We start from the raw sequence: 27,035 nt of genomic DNA on the forward strand, positions 1-27,035 counted from the left end.
GCTGCAGGCAAGCTGCGGGGTGGCAGGGCCCCCTGATGGCAGCATGGTGAGGAGCTCTCCATCACTGGCAGTGGGCAACAACTTCATGAGGCGTGATCGCATATGGCTGGTGACCATCTTCTGTGCCTCTGCACGGGGCACTAATCATCCACGTGTGTGACACGCTGGAGGACACCACGAAAACCAAACCTGTGGGATCTAAAGGTTTCAAGTATGCAGCATTGGTCGAGGTGCCCATGCAGCCACAGGGCATCTGGAGCTCGGCAGCTGCCTGGGTACAGGCTGAGCCGGCACAGCCCCGCCGAGAGGGTGCCACAGGCCCAGCGCAGTGCAGACAAGGCCCAGGTGACACCCAGGCACCCACCAGCCCCCAGCCCCTCCTTGATGGGGAGTGCACCCACACAACAGTTTTGCACAGGTGTTAATGGAGAGATCAAACTACAGAATCAAATTGAGTGAAGCCTTCAGTACTCAGAAATTGAAGCAATTAAGTGAATTAATTTTAAACCCGTGTTCTCTGTAGAAGAGACGCGCTTCACCGTCATTCCTCAGTCCCTCCCTCAAGAAGGCGATTTTAGCTGCTGCCCCGCAACAGGCCTGAGGTTTCACCGGCCCCGTGGGAAGAGGGCACGGTGACCTGAGCCGGCACCGGCGGGGCGTCAGGGCCCCCGCCCAGCGAGCGCCCGCAGCCCCGGCACAGCTCCAAAATGGCTCCTGCCACCTCCGCGGGGCGCCCCCCCGCGGCGGGCGGGCGGAGGCGGGCAGCGCGCATGCGCGGCGGGCGGGCTGGGGCGTGGCAAGGGCGTGGCCAGGCCGGCCGGCGCATGCGCCAGGGGCGGGGCGCAGTCGGCGGCGGTTGGGCGGTGGCGGGCGGGGCGGGGCGGTGGCGCCGCTTGCTCGGCGCGCGGGGAGCGGGCGCTGTCGCTGCGCCGTCCCCTCACAGGGCGGCGGCGGTCCTCGGCGGCGGCGGCGGCGGCAGGGGAAGAGGCTTTGGCTGCTGTCTGAAAGCCCCTGGGTTGACGTGGTGGTAAGGAAAGAGCGGAGCCCCGCCGGGCGTAAGCCCTCCCGGGCTAGGGGGAGAGGCAGTGTGGAGGGCCAGGCTCTGCCTGTCAGCGAGAGGCTGCTTCTCCTCAGCGGCTGCGTTGTGACAGAGAAGCTGTCCCGACTTCAGCGGGTTAGTGACTTTGCGCCTTCAGAGGAGACTTCTGTTCCACAGGGTTGTGTTTGTAGCTTTTTAAAAATATGGCTCTTAGGGCGTTCATCCTTCTAAGCAGGAAAACTATCCTGACTTCCTTTTTTTGTTAGCCTGAGTAATAATCTGCAACATGGAGACCATTTTGCAACTGCAGGCTGGTAATCTGCTTTAGGCATATCGAAAGCAGTTTCTGTTCAGATGCCGGAGAAGACTGGTTTGAGTTATGTGCCCTGACTTACTGATAAAGGCTCCACAGGCTGTGTTTCCAATGAAGTGTCCTCCTGTCTGGATGCAGCGAGCTGCTGGGTGAATGTCATAACTGCTGAATGACCTTATAGCAGCTGACCACAAACAGAATTTTAAAAAAGCTTCAGAAGCCACTCTGAGCTATGTAGCTTTCTGCTAATGCATCATTGTGTTACTGTCACCATTACTGCATTGCAAGTCTTCTGCATTATTGCTAGCTGTAGGAATGGGAACGTTGTTCAGGTGTAAGTTGAAGACTGCATTCAGTTGAACCTTTGTACCTTAGTATCTGTCATCTCGTTTAACTAAGTGAATTGTCCTCATAACTGCTCCTCATAATGTAATTTAGGAGTATATATTTTATGGTATCCTGTTTGCTAGTTCTGATCTAACTCATTTCTTTAGTATTGGTGTACTACAGAGCTATCTGATGGTGCCTTGATGTTGTCTCCCCCCCACCTCCCTGCCCCCTTTCTTTTTTTATTTTATTTACTCTTTTGAATCAAACTTTGAAACTGCCTTCCCAGATTATTATGTTTCGTTCCTCATCAGTTGGCCCAGGTGTAATGGATATTGTGTTAATTTTTCCTGAGCAGTAAGATAAGTTCAGGTAGTTCAGGTAAGAGGACTTTCAAGAGCTGTATTAATGAAATAAGAATTTGCATATATTATTTAGAAGACAGGATAGAGAAAAAGGCCTCCCAAAATGCTTCTCATTGACTTTTCCATATCTTTTATATGTATGTGACGTGGAAAACAATTACAGACAAAACTGCATTTTTGATGCACTTCTCAATGTTTGGGGGTTTGGTTTTTTATACTGTTGAAACTTTAATACCAGGTGGAGTCTTATGCATTTGCCCAACACATGACATCCCCATGACACCGAAGAGGGGAGATACGAACTTCCTGGGTCTTTTCCTTCTGGCAGGTGACCAGCACCTCCTCTCACTCTTTGAGGGGCATCCTGTGAAGCTCTGTTCACCAGCTGCTCTAAAAAAAGCTCTAAAAAGCTGAGAGGAGGACCCACATGCCCAGCGTGGCTGCCGCCCATTGCAATCTGGAGACGTGCAAGTGCAGGTGTTGGCCATGTGCTGCTCCTTCTGGGCGCAGTAGCGCTGTGTCCCGTAGCTGAGCAGGGGCTGCTGTGAAGGTAGCTGTGGTAGAGGTTGTTGCCAGATCGGTCATCGAAACACGCTTGGACCCCCAAGGGCAGGGATTGCTGGGGTAAGGAACCGTGCATGCGTAAACACAGGTATACGCAGTGTTGTCTGTATAGGTGTAGGTATGTGGGTGTACCGGTGTGTAAATATATGTGTACACGCCCAGAGACACGGTCAGGTTAGTAAAGCGCTGTGTGTTCTTAAAGTGAAGTGGTTCATGGAGCGGTGAAGAATAGGACTTAATGCTGTGCCTCCTTGCGCGGCACCTGAGTTGGGCCGTCGTGAACTTGGGTGCAGGAAGGTGAAGACAGTGTTAGTGTCCGTGTGCAGACTGAGACGTGTGGCACGGCATCTGAAATGTGCTGAGGGTTGGGATTTCTCTTCCTTTTGGACTTGGTGCGTTGCCCAGGGCGATCTCCCCTAAAAAAGGGAAATGGCGAGTGAGGGGCGAGGGGCTGCTACTGCAGAGAGCAGCACAGACCAGCCGTCCGTGGAGTCCTGCATAGCGGTACCGCGGTTGCAGGCAGCCGCCTGGTGCTGCCGCCATTTGGAGAGCGCACCACGCAGGTACACGGGCAGCAGTTGCTCGCCTTCGTGTGCTTGGAAGTGAGGGATTCTGCAGTTGTGTCTTGAGCGAGAGAGGCTTGAGGAGGGAGAGGTGGCCTTCTCCCAAACTGCCGACTCTGCTCGTGTTGCACGTTAGTTGCTGGGGGGTGAAGAGGAGGTGTTTCAAGCACAGGAGCGTGCTCAGCGTTAGGACTTGACCCTGCGTGCAGCACAGGCTTTGCGAGCGGGGTTGGTCCTGGGTTGTGCGAGAGCTCCATCCGGCTTCGGCCCACGATCATGGGCGGGGAGGTTTCTCTGGCGAGACTGCCCCTGCGGCGAGCGAGCGTCTGCGAGAAGAACGCCTGCCCAGGAGCGCAGAGCCTGCCTGGCAGCACTTGTGCCTGGAGTTCCCCGGCGTTTTGGGAGTGTAGCTGGCTGGCCCAGGAGAAGCCCCGAGTGTGCGCACGCCTGTGAGCTGAGGCATGGGCGAGAGGTTTAGGTAGCTCTGGCACCCGCTTTGAAACCACCTCCTGCACTGCCCAGCCTTCCCGGGCAGGAGCCCTTGCTGGCAGGTAAGTCTTCTCCTGAAGCGTCCCGCCAGCGCTCAGCAGCCTGCGGCACTGGGAAGACGAAGCAGTGGACTGCTCGCGCCTTTACCAGCGCCGTGGTGGCAGGCACGTGTTTCTCCGGACAGGGCAGTCGACTGGCGATGAGTCGGGGCGGTGCTGGCGCTGGCTCTGTGGCGCTCCTGCTGTGTGCAGCCCCCGGTTTGCAGGGAGCGGGTTTCACTTCTGTTGGGTTTTCTCTCTGAAGAGGCATCTGTGGAGTCAAGGCGTCGTGCGCCTGTGGGTAAGACGTGGCATGGCCCGGATGCATGCGGGTTCCATGGCGGAGCTGACGCGCCCTGTGGGCGTTGGTGTGGGGATGCGGGTTCGCGTGAGGGAGGAGCGGCCGTGAGCTACCTGGTGTCAGCATGGGGCCCGAGGGAGCAGTGGGCGCCAAGCTGGGGGGCGGCGGGTCCCTGCCCCACTTCTGATGTGGGCCAGTTGGCTGGCAGCCCCACCCCTCTTCTGGCCACATGGTCTGTGGTGAGTGGCTGGCAGGGCCAGCCCATGCACAGGGGCTGCTGTGCTCATTCAGTGGCGTTTTTCGACAATGTCGTGCCCCATGTGTTTCACACCACCCTCTGCTTGGCTGGCAGGACCAGGCCCCTACAAGTGTACCCAGAAGTGTCGAGGTTTCCAAAGAAGAGCCGCTGAGCTGCTGAATCCTTGCTCGTTTGGGGAGGGAGGTTGAATAGTAAGAGCTGGTATTTTTAGCCTGTGTATGTAAAAATGCCTTTTTTTTTTTTTTTTTTTCTTTTGGGGTGAAGGGGTTATAGGTAAAGATGCAGGAGCCTGAACTTATTGCAAAAACACTGCGAGCTGTTCTTCATCCCTTTAAAAATGGTGTGCCTTTGTCAGAGCTTCAGGGTGAATACAAATCCCTGACTGGCGAGTGGATTCCCTTCAGGCACCTAGGACATGGCACACTGGAAGGCTACTTGGAGAGCATCCCAGGAGTGGTCAGAATGGAAGGGAACAAAATGGGAGAGGTAAGAATCAGTTACAGTTCAGAAATGGCTTTTGTGTTTGTAAAGTGTGCATGGTTCATAACTTTACCTCTGCCTGTGCCATGGATTTCTGAGAAAAGTACAGTAGCATGTGTGTGTCGCACTAATGCGGGAAGAAGAGGAAGCGATGGCATAGACCAAGTGCCCCTTATTTTCCTGCCTCTGCATGCAGACCAGGAAGTTGTGTTTGCAGAAGGTGGAAGGTTGCAGGGCATTTTCCTGGAAACAGGAGTTCTGACTGGAAAGACAGTTTGACTATAGAGCTCTGGTCCCTGTCTCTGCATTTCTAACTTGGGGATATTGGTGGGTTGTCCTGGGACCTTAAAGAAGGTTAGCTTGTGTGTGTGTGTCTTGATCATCTCTTCAGGGTGGGGCTTAGCATCATCTTTTTCCTACAGCTAAACTGTTGTGGGTGCTGTTGCTTATAAGCCTGACAGTGCTTGCTTTAGGCTTAGCACTTGTTTGTCATGAGCTGCAGTGCTGCAGGACTGTGAAGACTTGCCAAGGTGAGGAAGAGCCCATGCAAGTGATGTGCCTTGATGCAGGAGTTGCAACATCTCAGCTTAGCAAGCGTGCAAGAGACAAGGAGTCAGTGCAGAGGTGAAGGAGAGAAGGTTGAGCAGAGCTCAGCAGGGAGTATTAGTGTAGTGGGAGAGTTTTCCCTTATTCCTTGGCCTTGCTGTGCTAGCCTGTGTCTCCTGGTGGCTGCCAGCTTGGAAGCAGCTTGCCAGGGCCACAAGCCTCCTTGTCCAATAGTGTGGATGTCCTGGTTTTGAGTCAGAAAGCATTCTCTTGATGGTTGGCATAGCTGCATGACTTGTAGATAATCTGTTTCAGTGGAGAGCTTGAAGCCTATCCCTCACTGGAGCCATGTCTGGACTCCTGAAGTCTGTGTAGACTGTGGGAGGGGAGAAAGCTAGCAGATGTTTGGCACAATGTATTGCTGTCACAGCAGGTCTGGAGAGACAGCACTTAAGGCTGAGCTCCCTTGTTGGCTCAGCTGGATTGGGTTGTCATCTGGGAACTCAGAACTAGGTCTTCCTGGTTAGCTGTGAAGAGTGTGACGAGAGGTGTCCTGAGTTTTGGGCTGATGCCTGGAAATGTGACTAGTCTTAAGCAACAGGTTCCCTTGCTGCATTTTTACAAGTGTCAGAATTTGCCCTTTTGCAGCAAGTATCCCAGTTTGGGGTTCTTTTTTGTTTGCTCGAAGCCTGCATCAGCTGCAGCTACATCAGTAACATGAAGGCAGGTACGTATGGGAACATTTGTGATGCTGCAATTTAATGTTTCCTCATGGTGGCTCTGGCAGATAGCCATCTGTTTCTAACTAGGCCCTTGCAGGGTGTAATCTGGTATCCTCCCATTCCCTTGAGAGCCTTGCTTATCCTCTAATACGATGTATGCTGAGAGCCTTGTGGACTCTTGGATAGCACTAGAGGCAGTGCCTTCTATGTGGCAGCTGTAAGAGAGTGAAATGTGGCTTTAGGAGGTGGAGAAGGAGAAAGCTACTGAACAGGAGTCTTGAGGTAGTTGAGCAGGACTAGCTTTGGTTTAGGAGCGTGACTATGCTCTGCATGACTGAAGCAACTGAGAGGAAGCACCCTGCAAACACTCGGAGGCAGGAGAGACGCAAAGACTAAGCCCACATTGCTGTTTTATGACCCTCCTGTTGCCACTGTCCAGAGTGTCCCCTAGGCAGACACTGAGCAGAGGGTGGCAAGCGTTAGGCACTGGCATGGGCTTGTAATTACCTGGGACTGCTCCTGCATGCTTCCTGATACAGGACCTGGGCAGTACTTCAGTATAATGCTTTGCTCGTCATTCATGTCTCTCCAGAATATTTGAGCTCCATTATAAGCTGAGACCATAGCTCAGAGTCCACACAAGCCTGCTGCAAGAGCATGCAGTCAACCAGTCTCTCTTCTGGCTCTGGGAGTACTCTGACCTCCATAAAGGCTGCCAAGACCCTTGCCTCTTCCTTTAATCCCTGTGGGGACGGTGGGGCAGGAAAGCAAGACACACTTGCACACGCAGAGATCTGCTAGCAGCTGATGATCCTGGCTGCAGGCTAGGTAGTCCTAACAGGACTTTCCTTACTGCTAGGGCAGCTGTCCAAGACATACCAGAAGAAACACATTCAACAAGCAATCCTATAAAGTGGGCAGTAAATAATACAAATTGATGTCAGAGTGCTACATGTTACATGCTCCTTAAATCAAAGGATTTGTGTGAGATGAGTATTGCCTGGGTAACTGATGCTGAACAGACTGGTTATGTTGGAAAGGCAATGATAAAAATTGTCCCCTGTTCCTCTTAGTACTGAACACTAATTTAGCCTTCTGGAATACAGGAGAGATGAACGCTGACAGTTATTCCTTCACGTGATAGGTATGTTCTCCAGTTTCCACACAGGATGAGGATTAAGTTCAATATATGGAAAACACTGCAAGGGGACTCGAATTGAAATACTGTGCACCTGCAACAGGTGGTTGTATCATCTCAAGGAGCCCTGCTTTGTTTTGCTTCCTGTTCAGTTACAAGCAGCGTATGGTTGCACCTTCCTCTAAGGAAACTTTGACTTCTGCTGGAATAACTAGGCCCCTCCTAAAAGAGGAATTTGAAGACTGCTTTGCTCTGCTGCTAGTGAATTCATCCACCCCATCTCTTTTTACATCTGAATTCATTCTAACTCAAACCATAATTTATGCTAAACTTCAAGTCACTGTGATATGAACCTAAAGGAGGAAAATGCTGAAAATAGCTCATGATGTAGTCGACTGAAAAAAACCTGAAATGTACCAAAGATGTGAAAATGTGCATTTATGAAACTGTGATAAACTGTGTATGAACAAAAAATCTTTTATGTTGAGGCCTTAAGAACAGAGCAGGGCTGAAGGTGGTCCATCCCATGTGCATCCACATAAACAGGGAGATGCCTGTTAGCGAGGAGTATGAGGAAAGCTCTCGAACTCGAGCTCTGGAAATGGGCATCTCTCTGAAGTGCCTGTACACGACAGTCGACAGCATAGGTCTCATGGTTTAACCCCAGCCAGCAACTAAGCACCACCCAGCTGCTCACTCACTCCCCCCTGCAGAGGATCAGAAGGGCAAAAGTAAGAAAGCTTGTGGGTTGAGATAGATACAGTTTAATAGGGAAAGCAAAAGCTGTGCACCAAGCAAAGCAAAATGAGGAATTCATTCACTACTTCCCATTGTCAGGCAGGTGTTCAGCCATCCCCAGGAAAGCAGGGCTCCACCATGCGTAATGGTTACTTGGGAAGACAAACGCCATCACTCCAAACGTCCCCACCTTCCTTCTTCCCTCAGCTTTCTATGCTGATCATGATGTCATATGGTGTGGGATATCCCTTTGGTCAGCTGGGGTCAGCTGTCCTGGCTGTGTCCCCTCCCAGCTTCTTGTGCACCCCCAGCCTACTTGTTGGTGGGGTTGGGGTGAGGAGCAGAAAAGGCCTTGACTCTGTAAACACTGTTCAGCAGTAACGAAAACATCCCTGTGTTATCAACACTGTTTCCAGCACAAATCCAAAACATAGCCCCATACTAGCTACTATGAAGAAAATTAACTGTACCCCAGCCAAAACCAGCACAATAGAGCGCAACCAGGAGAAAGTAGAGGTCTGCATGCCATTTGGGGCTGCAATCTCGTTGGGGTCACGGAGACCTGGCGTGACAGCTCACACAGCTGGCATGCTGCCGTGGATGGACACAGGCTGTTGAGAAATGACAGGCTGGAACAGCAAGGAGGGGGAGTTTCTGTGAGCCCCTCCAAGTGTGAGAGCAGTGGGGATGCTCAGAGCTCTGCCTTAGGATGGCTGATGAGACAACAGGAGCTTATGGCTTACAGGTAGTGGACAGACCAGTGTATGAGCAACGTTATGGTGGCTGGCTGTTACAAATGCCCTGACTGGAAAGAAGTAGTAGATGAAGCAGGCGATGCCTTCTTCCGACAACTGCAGGAAGCCTCACATTTGCAGGCCCTGGTCCTCACAGAGGACTTGAGCCACTCCCATACCTGCTGGAGGGACAAGACAGCCAGGCATGAGCAATCCAGGACGTTTCTGAGGTGTGCTGATGACAGCTTTCTGGCACAAGTGATGAGGATGTCCTCTGCTGGACCCAGTTCTTACAAACAAGGAAGAACTGGTTGGGGATGTAAAGGTTAGAACAGCCCTGGCTGCAGTAACCACGAGATGGTGGTGTTTGGGAGCCTGAAAGGAGGGGAATAAAGCAGTAGCAGTATCAACAAGCCAGGACTTCAGGAGAGCAGACTTTGGCCTGCTCAGGAATCTGCTTGGAAGAGTCCCATAGGATACAGTCCTGCAGAAAAGAGTGGTCCAGCAGAGGCAGTGGATTTTCAAGGATTGCCTCCTCCAATCTCAAGAACAGTCCATCCCAACAAGCAGGGGAAAAAACCCAGGCTGCAGGAGGCACACATGGATGAAGAAGGAGCTCCTGACTTAACTCTACCATTAAAAGCACGTGCACAAGAGGCAGAAGCAGAATTGCGTGAGGGGGAAGGAATATAAAGACACTGTCCAAACATGCAGGGATGGGCTTAGAAAGCTAAGGCCCATGTGGAGCTGAATCTGGTAAAGGACATCAAGGGCAACAGAAAGGTTTCCACAGCTGCACCATCAGCAAAAGGATGAATAGAGAAAATGTGGGCCTGCTGAGGAATGGGAATGGGGACCCAGTCTTAAAGGACATGGAGAAGGATGAGGCACTGATTGCCTCAGCTGATGTTGTTGCAAGACCACTCTCAGTTATCTTGGAAAGGTTGTGGTGGTTTACAGGATGTTCCTGAGGACTGGAAGAATGCCAGTATCGCCCTTACCTTCAGGAATTGTGGGAAGGAGGCTCTGAGGAAGCACAGGCTTCTCAGCCTGACTTTGGTCTCTGGGAAGGTGATCGAGCAACAAATCCTGGGAAGCTGTTCCAGGCATGTAAAAGACAAGAAAGCCAGTAGGAGCAAGCATGGATTTATGAAGTGAAAATCATATGTGACCAAACTGATACCCTTCCAAAATGAGATGACGGGGTGGGTGGGTGAGGGGAGAGCACTGGATATAGTTTATCTGAATTTTAGTAAGGCTTTTGATACTCTCTCCGGTAACAGTGGCACAAAACCCATCGGGAGACTAGTCACCAGTGGTGTGCCCCAGAATCAATGCTGGGGAAATGCTGTCTAACGCTTTCATGAATAACCTAGATGAAGGGACAGAGATCATCCTCAGCAAGTCTGTAGATGACAGGAGGGACTGATAGTGCAGATGGGTGTGCTACCGTTCAGAGGGACATCAACAAGCTGGAGAAATGGAACAGGAGCCCCGTGAAGTTCAATGCAGGGAAATGCCAAATCGTGCACCTAGAGAAGAGTAATACCATGCACCTGTACAGTCTGTGGGCTGACCAGCTGTAAAGTACCTTGGCAAAGAAATTCCTGGAGGTTCTGTTGCACTTGAAGTTCACAGTGAGCAGTAATGTGCCATTGCAGCGAAGGAGACCAACAGCGTACTGGGTTGCATTAGGAAGAGTATTGCCAGCACGCTGATGGAGGTGATTATTCCCCTCTGTTCAGCCTTAGTGAGACCACATCTGGGAACCTGTGTCCAGTCCCATGCTCCTCAGAACAGGAGAGATATGGACACACTGAAGTGAGTTCAGTGAATGGCTGTGAAGATGATGAGGGGATTGGGCCCACCCAGCATGGGTTCATGAAGGGCAGGTCCTGTTTGACCAACCTGATCTTCTATGACCTGGTGACCCACCTGGTGGATGAAGGAAAGGCTGTGGATGTCATCTACCTGGACTTCAGTAAAGCCTTTGGTATTGTCTCCCACAGCATTCTCCTAAAGAAGCTGGTGGCTCATGGCTTGGATGGGCATACTCTTCGCTGGGAAAAAACTGGCTGGGTGGCTGAGCCCAGAGGGTTGTGGTGAATGGAGTTAAATCCAGTTGGCAGCTGGTCACAAGTGGTGTTCCCCAGGGCTCTGTTTTGGGGCCAGTCTTGTTTAATATCTTTATCAATGATCTGGATGAGGGTATTGAGTGTGCCCTCAGTAAGTTTGCAGATGCCACCAAACTGGGTGGGAGTGTCTATCTGCTCAAGGGTAGGAAGGCCCTGCAGAGGGATCTGGACAGGCTGGGTCAATGGGCTGAGGCCAATTGCATGAGGTCTAAGAAGGCCAAGTGCTGGCTCCTGCACTTCACAACAACCCCATGCAGCGCTACAGGCTTGGGGAAGAGTGGCTGGAAAGCTGCCTGGCAGAAAAGGACCTGAGGGTGCTGGTTGACAGCCGGCTGAACATGAGCCAGCAGTGTGCCCAGGTGGTCAAGGAGGCCAACAGCATCCTGGCTTGTATCAGGACTGGTGTGGCCAGCAGGAGCAGGGAAGTGATTGTCCCCCTGTACTCGGCACTGGTGAGGCTGCACTTGGAATACTGTGTCTGGTTTTGGGCCCCTCAATACAAGAAGGACACTGAGGTGCTGGAGCGTGTCCAGAGAAGGGCAATGAAGCTGGTGAAGTGTCTGGAGCACAGGCCTTATGAGGAGCAGCTGAGGGAACTGGGGTTGTTTAGCCTGGAGAAGAGAAGGCTGAGGGGAGACCTTATCGCTCTCTACAATTACCTGAAAGGAGGTTGTAGTGAGGTGGGTGTTGGTCTCTTCTCCCAAGTAGTCAGTGATAGGACAAAAGGAAATGGGCTCAAGCTGTGCCAGGGGAGGTTTTGTCCTGGTTTCGGCTGGGATAGAGTTAATTTTCTTCCTAATAGCAGGCATAGTGCTGTGTTTTGGATTTAGTAGGAGAAGAATGTTGATAACACGCTGATGTTTTTAGTTGTTGCTAAGTATTGCTTATGCTAGTCAAGGACTTTTCAGCTTCCCATGCTCTGCCAGGCACACAAGAAACTAGGAGGGTGCACAGCCAGAATAGTTGATCCAAACTGACCAAAGGGCTATTCCATACCACATGACGTCATGCTCAGTATATAAACTGGGGGGGGTTGGCCGGGGAGCAGCGATCGCTGCTCAGGAACTGTCTGGGTATCGGTCAGCGGGTGGTGAGCAATTGCATTGTGCATCACTTGCTTTGTATATTGTTATTATTATTATCATTATTATATTGTTATTATTATCATTACTATTTTACTTTATTTCAATTATTAAATTGTTCTTATCTCAACCCAGGAGTGTTTCTCACTCTTACTCCTCCAATTCTCTCCCACATCCCATCGGGGTAGGGGGAGTGAGCGAGCAGCTGCGTGGTGCTTAGTTGCTGGCTGGGGCTAAACCACGACCGGTTTAGATTGGATATTAGGAAAAATTTCTTCACAGAAAGGGTAGTCAGGCATTGGAACAGGCTACCCAGAGAGGTGGTGGAGTCACCATCCCTGGAGGTGTTCAAAAAACAGGTAGATGTGGCACTTTGGGACATGGTTTAGTGGGCATGGTGGTGTTGGGATGATGATTGGACTGATGATCTTGGAGATCCTTTCCAACCTTAATGATTGCTAGTTTTTACTTTCATTAAAAAATAATCTAGCCAGCAAGCCAGGAAACATGAAATTATTACTCTACCCTTAATTGGTTTAGTGGTGGACTTGGTAGTGTTAGGTTAATGGTTGGACTGGATGATCTTTTCCAACCTAAACTATTCTGTGATTCTGTGAGTCTACGATCTTTGATGGAAGGCTCAGAGGGCTGGGACTGTTCATTCTGGAGAAGAGAAAGCTCGGGGATTTTAATACATGTGTATTAATACCTGTTGGAGAGAGTAAAAAAACATGGCGCAAGACTCCATCGCCTGTTCTCAGTGGTATCCAGTGAACAGACAAGAGACAACAGGAGTAAAGTGAAATACAGGTAATTCCATTTAAACATTAAAAATGCCACTTTTTTATAGTGCGGGTGGCTAAACAGTGGAACAGGCTGTCCAGAGTGGTTGAGAAGTCTCCATCTTTGGAAATATTCCACCCCTGGAGTGGACAATACCCTGAGGCACTAGGTCTAGTTGATGCTGCTCTGAACAGAGATGCTGTATGAGATGGTCTATAGAGATGTCTTCCAGCCTCAGTTTTTCTGTGATTCCTCGTGTTTAACCACTGCAGTGGTGAGGCTGCTGGTACACAATGCTGGTTTTCCTGCTTTGGTTGCCCTGGCTCGCTTGTGAGAAAAGTTCCTTTCTGGAGCTGCTGTTTGCTAGATTTCAGAGGTGCTGGCCAAATCCCTGAGTTTCTCCTGTGCTAAATTGTCAACCCCATGCTTGTTGGGGGCCATGGTTATGAGGGTGGTGGTGCTGTGCGTGAGGGCCCCTTTTTCAGCCGTTACCACCACCACAGAGCATGGCTGAGACCCATGGAGAGAGCCCCTGAGACCACACCCCTGTTTTTCACTTGGGGGTTTTTGGGTGGCTCCCTGTGTCCTTGTGAAGCCCTGGAGGAGTACTCGTCCATCTGCCTTTGCAGGTGAGCCTTGGCAGGAGGAACGAGGGCAGGCTGGAAGCCCATGGCTTCCCAGTTTCGTCAAGCAAGGTGGTCAGCATGCAGGATGGGAGTGAGAAACCAGGCTGTTTCTCAGTGGGGTCCAACCTGATGTAGGAAGGTGATGGAGAGACTCTGGCTGTCTGCTTTGCTGATTTCTGAGGTGCACTGCGAAAGGAGAGGGAGGTCTTCAATGTCTGCTGCGGAAGCCTCTCCTGAACTGCCTGCAGGCCCACATGACCCAGCAGTTATAGGCATGGAAATGGTTGCAGGTCCTTCCATGGGCTGTGGATGAGCTTGGGCCTCACTGACTGTTCTCCCCCCTGTCCCCTTCCTGCTCCAACAAGGTCATTTGCCATGCTGTTGCTTGCAGCGAGACTGCGCCAATTGCTCAACTGGTGGCCCGGCAGAGGAGTTCCAAGAAGAAAATGGGACGGCAAGTGAACTGCCAGATGAGGCTGAAGAACACCTCTCCAGTCACGTTAGCAGGTAAGCTCCAGACAGCCTGCCTTTCTGAAAGAACTGTGCAGCTGCTGGAGCAAAAGTCTTGTCCACAAGGGTGTGTCACTAATGGCCACACGTTGCGTGGTCCTGGTGAAGACTTCCTGGGAGCGGGGAGTGGTGTTGACAAGAGTGCTTGTGCTTGCAAGCTGTGGTCAGTGAGGAAGCCCTTCTTGAGTGCGTACATGAGATATGAATGATCTTGGAAAAAAGTTCTTGCAGGTTGCGTGGCTTTACTTCCACCTGCCCATGCTTCTGTGAGAAACGTGGTTGAGGTGCAGTTGAGAAGTGTGGCAGTGAGCCTGCTCATTCTTTGAGGCCGAGCTCAGCCCATTGTGGAGGGGCAGGGATGAGCCATGCCCTTGCAGTGAGAAGGAGCCTCTGAAGCACTATCTGTGGCTGTTTCAGCAGCTCCTGTTGCTGCTGCAAGTGCCCTGGTACTACAACATTGCTGATGCCCAGGGGCTGCTCATTGTAGCTCTATGCCTTTTGCGTAAGCTGCTGTAGCAGTGTTCTCCCAGAGCCTGTGGGTCAGCTTTCCCTCACTGCTGCAGTGGTGCAGATTGTGGTTTGTGAGTCCTTGGGTGTGAGCCACAGTGCTGTAGCGAAACGACCCAGGAGTGTGGCTGAGAGCATCCTTCTTAAGTGTCTTTTGGAAAAGTATGGACCCCCTGGTGGGAGTTATCTGCTGTGCTTGAAGTCTCTGTGGTTTGGGTGGAGGAGAGCACTACTCATGGCTACGTCTGCGAACACTTTAGGAAGGCCGAAAGGAACTTTGCGACAGCCCAGGTCCTTGAGCACGCCAGAAGAAGGCAGCAAGAGGCCCGTTCCTCGCCCGCCACGTGGCAGAGGAGTGGCGTGTGGAGTGGTGAAACCCACTATGGAGAGCGCCCGCTCTGCCTTGCCTGCAGCTGCTGGGAGCGGACCATCTAAAGAAATGCCCATGCAGAGGCACGTCACGGTGGTAAACAGGTCAGTGCGCGTGTGTGAGTGTGAGCGAGGTGAAAGGAAGTGTGGTGGCCCCTTGGGTGCTGCCGTGCCAGCAGTGCGTTCTGGGAGGCGGGAGTCCAGCCTCCTCCCGCCCCTGCAGAAGGTGAAGTTTGAATGTGTGTCGGTAGCCAGGAGGGAGACGGGTGGCCTTTTTGGATGCTGCCGCAGCTACCCCGTGCTCTGGGCCGGCTCCCATGTCTTCCTGGGAGAAATCTGGCCAAAGGTGTGACACCAAGGGTGTGTGGGGTTGTCGCTGTTTCCCAGGCCCAGGAGGGGGCTGTTGTGGCCAGATGGATAGAAAGCAGAAGGAGGTTTGTGTGTAAGTGGCAGGTGATGCCGCGTGGTCAGGGTCCTGGTTGCCTGCAGGTGGCTGCCTTTACCTCTTGCCTGTCTTCTCCGTTGTAGTGTTAGTGTTTGTGTCCCTTGTCAGCGTGCTGGGACCCGGCGGCTGCCCGACCGTGTTTGGGTGAAGTGAGATGAGGGCTGGAGCTGCGGTTTTGCTGGGTTAGCGGTACATGCTGCTTTTCAGCCCTCTTTGAGCCGCTCTAATCCAGGTGGCTTACCCAAGTGCTGCCCCATCATTTCTCTTTCTGTGTTGTTTTTGGCCGCCCCGGGCCATCAGCTGATGGTGGTGAGAAAGTGTTTGCTGTTCCTCATTGTGGCTGCGCTGAGTCTGCTGGAGCTGTGATTGTGGTGGTAATCCTCTGCAGGTCACCGGGATGGGTTAGAAGTCAGCCTTGCATTGAGTGGAATTGGCAGTGGTGAGTGGCTTCCACGGTGGCGTAGCTGCGAAGTGGCACGGAGCAGAGTGAGAGCTTAATCCTGCCGTGGTGCCCGCTCTTTCTGGAAGACCCACAGAAAGCAGGCGCATCCTGCGCCAGTCGCCTGCGTGAGTCCCGTGTGCGTCAGGGTTCTGGGTGCTGGAGTGGGAGATGCGGATGTGCTCAGAGCACTCGTGAGAGCAGCAGCTGCTTCAGCTTTCATGCCTGAGCGTAGCATTTTACTGACTGCTGAAAGCACTGCCTCGTGACCTTCCTGCCGCTCTGCAAAGGGCGGATGCTTTGTTGAGTATCCATCCTGCTGTGTTACTTGCCTTGGCAGGATGTCCCCCCAGTGACAGACTTTGTCTGGATGCTGACTGGTCTTGGTGCTTCACCTGGCATCATGTAGTGATGCCCCACAGCGAGGCTGCAAATGGCAGTTCCCTTGTGGCTGCCAAAGTCTGTGTCCCACCTCTCTAGCGCTCTGTGGTATTTTGCTGAGAGATTTGCATGACCACAGCTTCTGGGGCTTGCTGCTGCATAGTCTTCGGTGGAGGGGGAACAGGCTGTTTCTCCTCCCAATTCTGTCACACCCAGATGACAAGGAGGAGATGCTGAAGGTAGCTGCAGTTGTGCCAGGTTGTTTCCTGCTACCCTCCCAGACCTTCCTGCAGACACTGTTCCAGGGTCTGAGAGGCTGCCTTTAGAGCAGCAATCACTTGGTAAGTTTATGTCATGAGTGTGTTGCTGTGGACCTGCAAACCCACAGACGGTGGGAGAGACCTTGCTTGTAAGGCTAACTGCAGAGATCCTTGAAGCTGGAAAGCAACAGTGTGCATGAGAACAGGTTGAGACACTTGGTGACCCCCTTGCTTGGACCAGCAGGCAGCATTTGCTGCTGGCCACCACCTGGCCCCGCTGCTGCGATAGCACTGTCCAAGGGCCAAAGAGCAGAGTTGGATGGCATGGGCCTTACCAAGGTAAGGTGATAGGCTGGGAAGGGCATGCCTTCCCTTCACTCTGAGGCAGCGGTCTGTGGGAGTGAAACGTAACTGGCTGCTCAGCTACAGCTACGCATCGGGGCTTGGCAGGGCTGCATGGTCAGTCAGGCATTTGTGAAGGGCCGGGCTGCTGATGTGTTCTCTTACTGCTGGGGTGGCTAGGAGGCCTCTTGCTGGGAGCAGTTTCTAGCAGCTGAGGAACATGAGGCCTTGCAGGCAGCTGAGTTGTCCATACCTGCATGCTGGGGAGAAGTGTATTGGCCCTTTCACTGTCTAGCTGTATTCCATCCTGTCTTTGGAGAGATAAGACCACTGTGGTCTGTGTGAGCAAGCAGCACGTCACAGGATCTTTATCTGATTGCAGGGCTCAAAACAGATGATAACTTGGCTCAAAGCTGATGTTAGCACCGCTTTGTTCCATGGGAAGCTGTTGAACTACAGCAGGAAGCACAGGAGGATAACACATGAAGTCTCTTATTACTGAGAGGATCCCAAATCCAGTTTGCTTTCACATGCAACATAAGGGAATCATCAGTCCTCTGTTCCAGGCTCCTTTCCAAGGTGTTCCTGATGGCATGGCTCAAGAGGGTAACATTGGCCCTCTTCCTCACTGAAACCTTGCTGCAGTTCCTGCTGGCTTACCCTGCACTCACATCATCCATGTCACCTCATGTGTGTGTGGCTTAGGGTGGTAGAAATGGTGTGTGGCACTGAGGACCAGAACACAGCTATGGATTCCTACTGGGAGGCAGCAGTAGCAGGACAATCTCCATTACCCGTGTGGCTAGCTCATGGGATTGTTTTGCTTGCTGCCTAGCAATGGCGGTAGTCTCTTTTGAGTCTGCTTCCCTTAAGGGGACTTTTTTCCTTGGGTGTCTGTCCGGCTTGGAGTTGTCCACACTGGCAAATACATGTATAGAGAGGTGGGATCCTGGGTTTCTTGTAGGGTCTGTATGGCCAGTCATAGCACGCCTTCAAATAAGAGGCTGTGCTGCTCCTTTGTGTGGTTATCTGAGCTGCACCCAGAAGGTAGAGGGTTTGCCTGTGATACAGATGGAGTGCTGGAAGAGTCTTTTAAGATACCCAACAAGTGCAAGGTGTGAATGTGTGTTTGGGTTTCATGTGGGTGACTTTGCCTTTTTGAGTCTCGTCCCACTGTGTTTCACAAATGTGCTTGTGAAATCCGCTGCTCAGGACTTGTGGGCATGCTTCTCCTGCTGGGGAAAATGCTGTGCTGGGCAGTGGCTGTCCTCACTGCTAATGCTGTGGGACGTGACCCAGAACAGAAGTATTTTTGGTACAAGTGACACCCCATAGCTGATGGAGGAGCAGTAGTTTCATCTTACAGGAGCGGCAAAAAAAGTGAGGGAGACAAGTTCATGTTAAATCTTTTAAGGTGCTGCTTAGAAGAGGTGTGAAGGTGGGAGGCCTCTTTTTGATTTGTGGAACTGCTCTGATAAAAGGTCAATGTGAAGGCACATAGGGCAACCTTAATACTGTGCTAGTCTCGACTTCTGTTGCTACTAGACTCAGCATTATACTTGACGCATATCCTACCTTCTGAGAGCCCAGGTGAGGAGGGAAAAATCCCCCTTGGTGTTTCTGTGGCTGGTGAAGTTTGTGGTTTCCTCCAGAGTTGTCCCTGAACTCCAGAGGTGGCCAGTCTCCCTACTGGCCCCTTGGGTAGAGACCATCTGCAGAGGCTGTTCAGTACATGTGTGGTGGCTGCTGTGGTCAGGAGGTGGCTGGTGTTCACAGCAACCTGCCATGCTTCTGTGGAGAGGTGTTTTGGTGCATTTGCCACCCTGACTTCTCCACTGCAGTTCTTCCTTGGGTATGTGTCTTTGGGAGGTGCTTGGTCCTGGTCTTTGAACTCTTTTCTCCAACTCTTTTTTCCCCTTTTGCTTGCAGTGTATGTAATCATTCCACAGCGGATTGTTTCCAAAACAGTCTTAGTGAACTACACACTGCTGTGACCTCTTCATTGTCAGGAGCTCATTGTGCTGCATGTGCTCCCAGTATAAGCTGGTGCCCTCTGAGGGACCTTAGAACAAAACCTGCAGGCATGACATTTGTGTCCTTGCTGAGGGAGAGCACTTCAAAGAGGAATTTGTTTAGCAGTGTAGCAACAGTGTCCACAAAAAGACCTCGAGTTCCTGTGTAGTTTTAGGTGTTCCCCTGACTTCTGAAGCCAAATACTTTCAGGAGACTTTGACATGGCTACCAAGAAGGGGAGCATAATCATGCTCAACAGCCGGACTGAGATGCCATCCAGATAAAAGACCAAATAGTGAGGCTGAACATAAGACCATTAGCTGTGTTATTAGGCCTAGGTGCATTCCTTTTGCTAATGTGTTTTTACTGTGTGTTTTGTTTCTCACAATAATTGGGATAATAAGAAAAAAACCTAGAAAATACCTGTAGATCTGTCTTGTTACAGCTGATTGTGTTGTCTTCCAAGCCAGGGTGTTGTGAGTACTGATCTTGTGCAGGGGGGCTGCTTAGAAGTATGTGAAATACATTTTCTTTTGTGTATAGATCTTGTAAGCAAATGGAGTGCTGTTCAGAGCCAGGAGAATGACTTAAAGCAATTGTCTCTTCAATTTTAGGTCTGAGAAGAGACTAACTGTCCCACCACGGTTTCAAAAGGAGTTGCAAGTTCACCTGTCCAGAAGCTCTTCCGTAGATTCAAATGGTATGTTTGCCCATTAAGAAATTTTTTGTCAACTACTCACATTGGATTGGGTGTCATCTTAAGAAAAATCCATCTTAGTGCTTGTTTTGAGTGAAGATAGATTTGAGTGAGAAGCCAAGTTCTGTGAGTGAACCTTCTCACTCTGATTTCGTGGTGCTAGGGAAATATGTGTTTACCTGTCTACCTCTCTGTCTTCTAGGAGAATCCTTGTGTAGCCAATCACAAAGCTAGTCTGAGTAGCTTGTAAACAGGAGTATGCTTAACTTCACTGCCAGGATAGGGATCTGGTATAGGAGAGTGAAATCCTGGCTTTCAGGAGTAGGCAGCACACTAACCTAACTGTCCAGAAAATACCCTTCCGCGTGCCTGGCTCTGAGCAGTTGTGCAGTTGATGGGCTTGTCAAATGATGGTTGCTTTCTTTGAAACCTGTCAGGCTGATTTGTGAAGCTTCAGGTCTGGTAGCAAATACACCCCTAATGAAGGGAGGAGAGGAACAGAGACGAGGGAGCAGGGAAGCTAGTGATGTGAACCTCCAACTGTGATGATGACTGCCTTGCTCCTATACACAATGTATGAAACTGTCCAAAGTAGTTGGACAATTGCTGTCTCCTTCCCTGTTCCACTGGGGGGCTTCCTTGGATGCAGCAGCACAGAAAGGCTGGATGCTGGGTTCAGACTTTTCCTCAGGACATATCTTAGAATGAAAGGCAAATAATTGGTCTGTTTTGTACATCTGTCTGAATTTAGAAGAACATCCTTGGGTGTTTTGCTGTATGGTTGTTGTTGTGTTTGTACTTGTAAAGAAACTGTCTTGTGTCCCTCTTGGGACACTGCCTCAGTGCAGCCTCTCAGCAACAGCATGGCCGAGGCCAGGATTCCTTCAGAAGAAACATTTAGCAACTTCTTATGTAAATAACTACAGTGACTGAAAATTCAGCTTCAGGTCAGTTACTAAATGTTTGACCTTTCATAGAATCAGAGAATCATAGAATTGTTTAGGTTGGAAAAGACCTTTAAGATCATCCAGTCCAACCATTAACCCACACTACCAAGTCTACTCTAAGCCAATCAAGGGTAGACTAGACTAAACCATGTCCCGAAGTGCCACATCTACCCGTTTTTTAAATACTTCCAGGGATGGGGACTCCACCACCTCTCTGGGCAGCCTGTTCCAATTCTTGACCACCCTTTCCGTAAAGAAATTTTTCCTAATTTCCAACCTAAACCTCCCCTGGCGCAGCTTAAGCCCATTTCCTCTTGTCCTATCGCTAACTACGTGGGAGAAGAGACCAACACCCACCTCACTACAACCTCCTTTCAGGTAGTTGTAGAGAGCGATAAGGTCCAATAGAAAGTGACTGAAACAGCCATGCTGGGCAGGAGAGCCACATTTTAGAGTTGGTGCTATGCTGGCAGCTCCCATATTTAATTTTTAAGTAGGCAGGTAATCAATCATCTGTCTTTCTCTCTGCTCTCAAGGCTATGTTTACTTCAAGGCTGTGTTTTTGTTAACAGATAACTTGAATACATCCATTGCGGAGACACGTACTGTTGCCTCTGGCCCTTCCACTGCTCATGTCAGTGAAGTTCAAAGTCGCATTAAGGAGATTCTGAGCAAGTGCAGCAGTGGTGTCTGGGTGTCCAAGATGCCACAGATCTACCGGGAAATGTATTGGGAGGAGCTTAGCACAGCAGTGCTCCATCAGCTTGAGAACTGGCCTCATGTGTGCACAGTAAGTATTGAATGTAATTTTTGTGGGAGATGCCAGTACCCTACAGATTTCTGAGTGTTCATTTGCCAAATGTTATTTTATGTAGTCCTGCATTTCCTTTCATGATCTGTAACAGTGAAGAAAAAAAAAAAGGAAAAAAGAAGAAAGAAGAACATTCCCCTCCCCAAATTGTAACAATGCCTTCGAAACAACACCCAAAAAATCACTGTTGGCTGGACTAGCATTGTTTTGGAGAAGAAAGGTCAGCCTCTGTGGCTTCCTGGAGCAAGTGCTCCCGGTTGCTGAGTTGCCACCTTTAACTGACTCCCAGCACTGACAACCCAAACAGCAGCTGATGACACTTGCTCTCCATGCCATGGTTTGGGGTTTTTTTTTCCCCATTGCATTTTATGCTTTTCCTTGTTGGTGGGTTTATCTCCTCTTAAATCTGTAAGCTACCAGCAAATCCTACATGAACTGTCTCAGGTCTGCCTGTAGTTACTGTCTTTCTATAGACTTTTCCACAGGTCTTTCTCACTTCTTAAGTCAAGGTTGTGGAACTTTGCTGTGTAAGTTAGGCTTGTGGTACAATAATAGACGAAAGTGAAGTGTGATAATATTGGGGGTAGAGATTACAGCTCAACCCCTTCCTGCCCGCCCACCCCAATGTCTGTTACCTCTTGATCACCACGGGCATCTTTGTCCTTCATATTAGGAGCTGGTATCATGCAGAGCTTCCCCTTACAGGTCTGCCACATGAGTTACCATCACCACTGGGTTAAGAGTCTTCAACTGCTGTGCTTTTATCTCTTCTCTGCATTCAATGGTTCATTTATGGTATAATGCAACTTCACATCAAGGCTTTGTTTAGCTTTACTTTAACGGGCCAGTCATATCAATGAACACTTTCAGCTTCATCAACATCTGTCAAACTGTGGCACCAGAAGGGTATTGAAGTAATAAGAATATCTGTCTGCTTGAAGTGACTTTCCATGTACATACTGCTAAGTATTTTCTTGTGTAATAACTATAAATGCAAAAAAAAAGTTTTACTGAGATTAAATAACTGCTTTTCAGGAATAACACCATTTGCTTGTGTGTATGGTATTCCAACACATACATAAAATGCAGTTGTGACATCTTGCTATAGATATCAGTAATGTATGCAGACAGCAGCAATTTGTTTTGATGGTTGATTATTGGTTCTGGTGTTATCCATAGAGCAAGCTGTTATGTCTTGAGTTACTTAATTCATGCAGCAAATTCTAGTTTTTTTCTTAGCTAGTGTTCCAGAAAAAATGTTACTGTTCATCCAGGATCTTCGGTCTGTGTTCCTTGTCCATTTGCTTGTTATCTGTTGGGTCTATCTCTTCTTTCTAGCAAGCAAATAAATCATTTTAGCATAAATAAACAGTCATTAATCTGTGGAAACATTGTAATACAGCAGGCACAGTACAATAGCAATGATAGAATCATAGAATGCTTTGGGTTGGAAGGGACCTTTAGAGGTCATCTAGCCCAACCCCCCTGCAGTGAGCAGGGACAGCTTCAACTACATCAGGTTGCTCAGAGCCCCATCCAACCTGACCTTGAATGTTTCTAGGGATGGGGCCTCCACTGCCTCTCTGGACAACCTGTTCCAGTGCTTCACCACCCTCACTGTAAAAAATTTCTTCCTTATATCCAGTCTAAATCTATTCTTCTTTAGTTTAAAACCAGTATTCCTTGTCCTGTCACAACAGGCCTTGCTAAAAAGATTGTCGCCATCCTTCCTACAGGCCCCGTTTATGTACTGAAAGGCCACAATAAGGTCTCCCTGCAGCCTTCTCTTCTCCAGGCTGAACAACCCCAACTCTCTCAGCCTGGCCTCGTAGGAGAGGTGCTCCAGCCCTCGGATCATTTTGGTGGCCCTCCTCTGGACCCGCTCCAGCAGGTCCATGTCCTTCTTGTGCTGAGGGCCCCAGAGCTGGACGCAGTGCTCCAGGTGAGGTCTGACCAGAGCAGAGCAGAGGGGCAGAATCACCTCCCTCGACCTGCTGGCCACCCTTCTTTTGATGCAGCCCAGGATATGGTTGGCTTTCTGGGCTGCAAGCGCACATTGTTGGCTCATGTCCAGTTTTTCATCCACCAGTACCCCCAAGTCCTTCTCCGCAGGGCTGCTCTCAATCCCTTCATCCCCCAGCCTGTACTGATATTGGGGGTTGCCCCATCCCAGGTGCAGGACCTTGCATTTGGCCCTGTTGAACCTCATGAGGTTCACACAGGCCCCTCTCCAGCTTGTCCAGGTCCCTTTGGATGGCATCTCATCCTTCTGGTGTGTCAACTGCACCACTCAGCTTGGTGTCATCTGCAAACTTGCTGAGGGTGCACTCGATCCCACTGTCTATATCATTGATGAAGATATTAAGGAGCACTGGTCCCAGTACAGACTCCTGAGGAACTCCACTTGTCACCGGTCTCCATGTGGACATCGAGCCATTGACCACTACCCTCTGGATGCGACCATCCAACCAACTCATTATCCCCTGAACAGTCCACCCATCAAACCCATATCTCTCCAATTTAGAGAGAAGGATGTTGTGGGGCACTGTGTCGAACGCTTTACAGAAGTCCAAATAGATGACATCCATTGCTTTTCCCTTGTCCACTGATGCACTCACTCCTTCATAGAAAGCCACTAAGGTTGGTCAGGCAGGACTTGCCCTTGGTGAATCTGTGCGGGCTGTCTGGAATCACCTCCTTGTCCTCCATGTGCTTTAGCATAGCCTCTAGGAGGATCTGTTCCATGATCTTCCCAGGCACAGAGGTGAGGCTGACAGGTTGGTAGTTCCCAGGGTCCTCCTTTCTTCCCTTCTTAAAAATGGGCACAATGTTTCCCTTCTTCCAGTCACCAGGGTCTTGACCTGACTGTCATGACTTTTCAAGTATCACGGAGAGTGGCTTGGCAACTATGTCAGCCAATTCCCTCAGGACTCTGGGATGCATCTCATCAGGTCCCATAGACTTGTGTACATTGAGGTTCTTTAGGTGGTCTCAAACCTGATCTTCCCTTACAGTGGGAGGGGCTTTACCCCCCTGGTCGCCATCTTGCAGTCCATCTACTGACAAGGGGTGAGGAGAGAGGTTGCTGATGAAGACTGAGGCAAAAAAGTTGTTGAGTACCTCTGTTGATACTAGGTCAGCATTCTTGTTCATCAGGGGGGTACGCTTTCTTTAACCTTCCTTTTCTGGTTGACATACCTGTAGAAGCCCTTCTTGTTATTCTTTACATCCCTTGCCAAATTCAGCTCCAGCTATGCCTTGGCCTTCCTGACCCCATCCCTACAAAACCAGGCAGCTTCCCTGTACTCTTCCCAGGATACCTGTCCCTGCTTCCACTGCCTGCCTGTGCTCTCTAGTTTGACCAGGAGGTCTCGACTCAGCCATGCTGGTCTCTTGCCTTCCTTGCCTGATTTCTTACACCTGGGGACAATCAGAACTATCAAGTTGTCTTGGCACAGTTGGTCCTATTGTGGAGAACTGTTAATGACCCTGTCTCAGTTTACTGACTTATGTAAACCATAGCCATGGCTCTGGCGTGGAGAAGTTTGAACTGGGACCTAGGCCTTCTCATATGAAGGCTACCATACATCTCTTAAATATAATCAGTGTTTATTCCTGGTTCAAACAAGTCATCTGCAGGTGTACAGCCCTTTAGATCCTTTGAAATTCCAGGGGTCAGACTGTACTCTTCAGTATCAGTAAAGATGCCTCCATGACTAATTTCTGAATTATTTCTGCCTTGTTGGGTACTTACATCAGAAGTGTCTGCCAGCCTCAGAAGAACAGAAAAAATGCCTGGTGTTTCTCTCAGTACCTTCTTAAAGAGATAACACATACTCTTATTGAATGCATACTGATCAGCAGTAGCTTAGTTACAAACCAGCAGGCGATAAACCTTGTAATATGCTTTCAGCATCTCCAAGATTATCATTTGAGGACTCTGCTGTGGACAGTGTCACTTTGAATAACTCAATTCCCTAAACTTTTCTCTAAAAGGAAGGAATTTCTTTTTTGACTTCTGGGAAATGGTCATTTCTATGTTAAAGTTACAACCGCCGGTAATGGAAGCTTTTCTTATTTAGTGAGCTTACGTCTCCAAAAATCACTGTAAGTTGCAGGTTGATGATCTTGTTTTCAGTCCTCACCTTTCAGGCAAGAGGACCTACTACACAGGATTGAGGCTGACCTTGTTCTCCATTGGTCTGTTACCTCCCTTCTTTAGGTTAGCTTGCTTGAGCATCTTGCTTGTAGCAACATATTCTGCACAGCTAAATGCAAAGTACAAAGTAATTATGTAGTGGCTAGCACTCACAGATTATAGCCAAGCCTTAAATGAGCAACTGGGCTGAAAATAAATACGCTCACCACCCTTATATAATACCCCAAAAGTCTTTGCTGTCTAGACAGGCTTCAGTCAGGACAAGAAGAGTCTGCTTCAACAGCGCTGTTGGTCAGATCCGCAGTGTTGCTGAACTCTCTGCTTCCATCTCCAGCAAGACTAGGGCTTTGAAAAAAGTGATGACTGGTGGTGACCCCCCCCCTTCATTTTTTTCTATCAGAATCTTATACTTTTCTGTTTGATGAATTACTTTGTCATGCATCTTTGAGCAGTTAGTGATCCCCATTTTAGCCATCCTACCCGTCTTATTTCTTATCTTTCTACAGATTTTTGTCACAAGTCTTTCTCACAACTTAGCAATTTTTTTAGAATTCTGAGCCAAAGTTATGTAGCTCTGCTGTGTTTGGACTCAGCCTTGAATCCTTTGAGTGCAGGCAGCTGAGGGGAAGACAACATTACAGCATAAGTGTGAGAGTGAGAGGGATGCAAACTTGTAAACAAACAAGTTTGGTGAGTTGTGGGGTTTTGGTGGGGTTTTTTTGGAAGTCACAAGTAACCCAGAAGTAATAATAAATTTACTTTTGGTACTGGCAACATGTCTGATGGTTCCATTTGCAGTCTGATTATAAACCCCCTTACTGAATGGTGTATATGTTTAAAAGACTCTTTCCTTGCACATGCTCAGCTCTCCTCAATTCCTTGAACTCTGTCAGTGATTCAGGCAATGGTGATTCAGGTATGGCAGTTCAAGAGAAGGCTAAATTTCTATATCTTTTCTCAAAACATTTACTTGAATTTCCAGAGTTCTTTTCCAAAAGCTTTTAGAGCTTAGGCAGTCCTAGGACGCTTGGAGAAGGTCCTTGCATGGATGTATAATTGGTTAAAAGATTGGAAATGTAGCAAGGTTGAAATGGTTGATCTTCAGAAAGGCAGGGAGTCATGGTGGGATTGCACGGGGGGACACTTGGACACATGCTGGTCAGGACTGTAATAAGTGAGTTGGTAAAGGGTGCAAATACAGCTTGAGCTGGCTAGTAATACAGGGTTGTTCAGGGTTGTAAAGACCAGGGCTCTCTGAAGAAGTATGGAACTTCCTAATACCAGGTTTCTGCCCCATAAAATTGCAGCTGAGACTTAACTACAGCAATGGGTATGAAAGACTCATTACATTCAAAAAAAGCTTTTTCTGTGTGGGCTGTTAAGTTTGGGAAAAGAGATCTTGGCATTTATAACAACTTCATTAAAATGTTGGCTCAGTAGGGAAAAAATGCAAGTGATAAGAAGTACCTGAAAATGAATAGAATAGGAATAGAATAGAATAGAATAATTTCAGTTGGAAGGGACCTACAACGGTCATCTAGTCCAACTGCCTGACTCCTTCAGGGCTGATCAAAAGTTAAACCATGTCGTTAAGGGCATTGTCCAAATGCCTCTTCAACACCTGACAGGCAGGGGGGCATCGACCACCTCTCTAGGAAGCCCATTCCTGTGTTTGACCACTCTCTGGGTAAAGAAATGCTTCTTAATATCAAGTCTAAACGTCCCCTAACACATTCCTTCTCTCTTCACAAATAGCAAGTCTAGGAGGGCATCTTTCCTAGTTGTCTCACTGAGTACTTGTGACAAGAATTTCCCAGACTTGCTCTTCATAGCAGTATGGTATTCCCAGTTGATGTCTGGGAAGTTGAAATCTCTCATAAGGACAAGGGCTACCAACCCAGAGATTTCTCCTC

At 49.5% G+C, this 27,035-nt stretch overlaps 1 protein-coding gene across 8 annotated transcripts in view; it reads left to right on the top strand.

Annotated features, from left to right (window-relative positions):
- The first annotated feature begins 995 nt into the window (after positions 1-995).
- The window catches only part of TDRD7 (tudor domain containing 7), a 67,335-nt gene continuing 41,295 nt past the window's right edge, over positions 996-27,035 (top strand). For 5 of the 8 annotated variants that reach the window (XR_012831865.1, XM_075726572.1, XM_075726566.1 and 2 more), the window contains exons 1-6: positions 1,104-1,174; positions 4,523-4,744; positions 13,608-13,749; positions 14,520-14,733; positions 19,123-19,208; positions 20,725-20,942. Coding sequence is in view for 7 of the 8 variants with exons in the window: in XM_075726572.1 (XP_075582687.1) it covers positions 4,538-4,744; positions 13,608-13,749; positions 14,520-14,733; positions 19,123-19,208; positions 20,725-20,942 (867 nt within the window). In the remaining variant the exon portion in view is untranslated. Of the gene's footprint in view, positions 1,028-1,103; positions 1,175-3,189; positions 3,211-4,522; positions 4,745-13,607; positions 13,750-14,519; positions 14,734-19,122; positions 19,209-20,724; positions 20,943-27,035 lie in introns of those variants that run through there. The other 3 variants (XM_075726567.1, XM_075726573.1, XM_075726570.1) reach the window with 3 other exon arrangements.

The sequence above is a fragment of the Pelecanus crispus genome, chromosome Z, assembly GCF_030463565.1.
Source record: "Pelecanus crispus isolate bPelCri1 chromosome Z, bPelCri1.pri, whole genome shotgun sequence".
Classification (NCBI taxonomy): domain Eukaryota; kingdom Metazoa; phylum Chordata; class Aves; order Pelecaniformes; family Pelecanidae; genus Pelecanus; species Pelecanus crispus.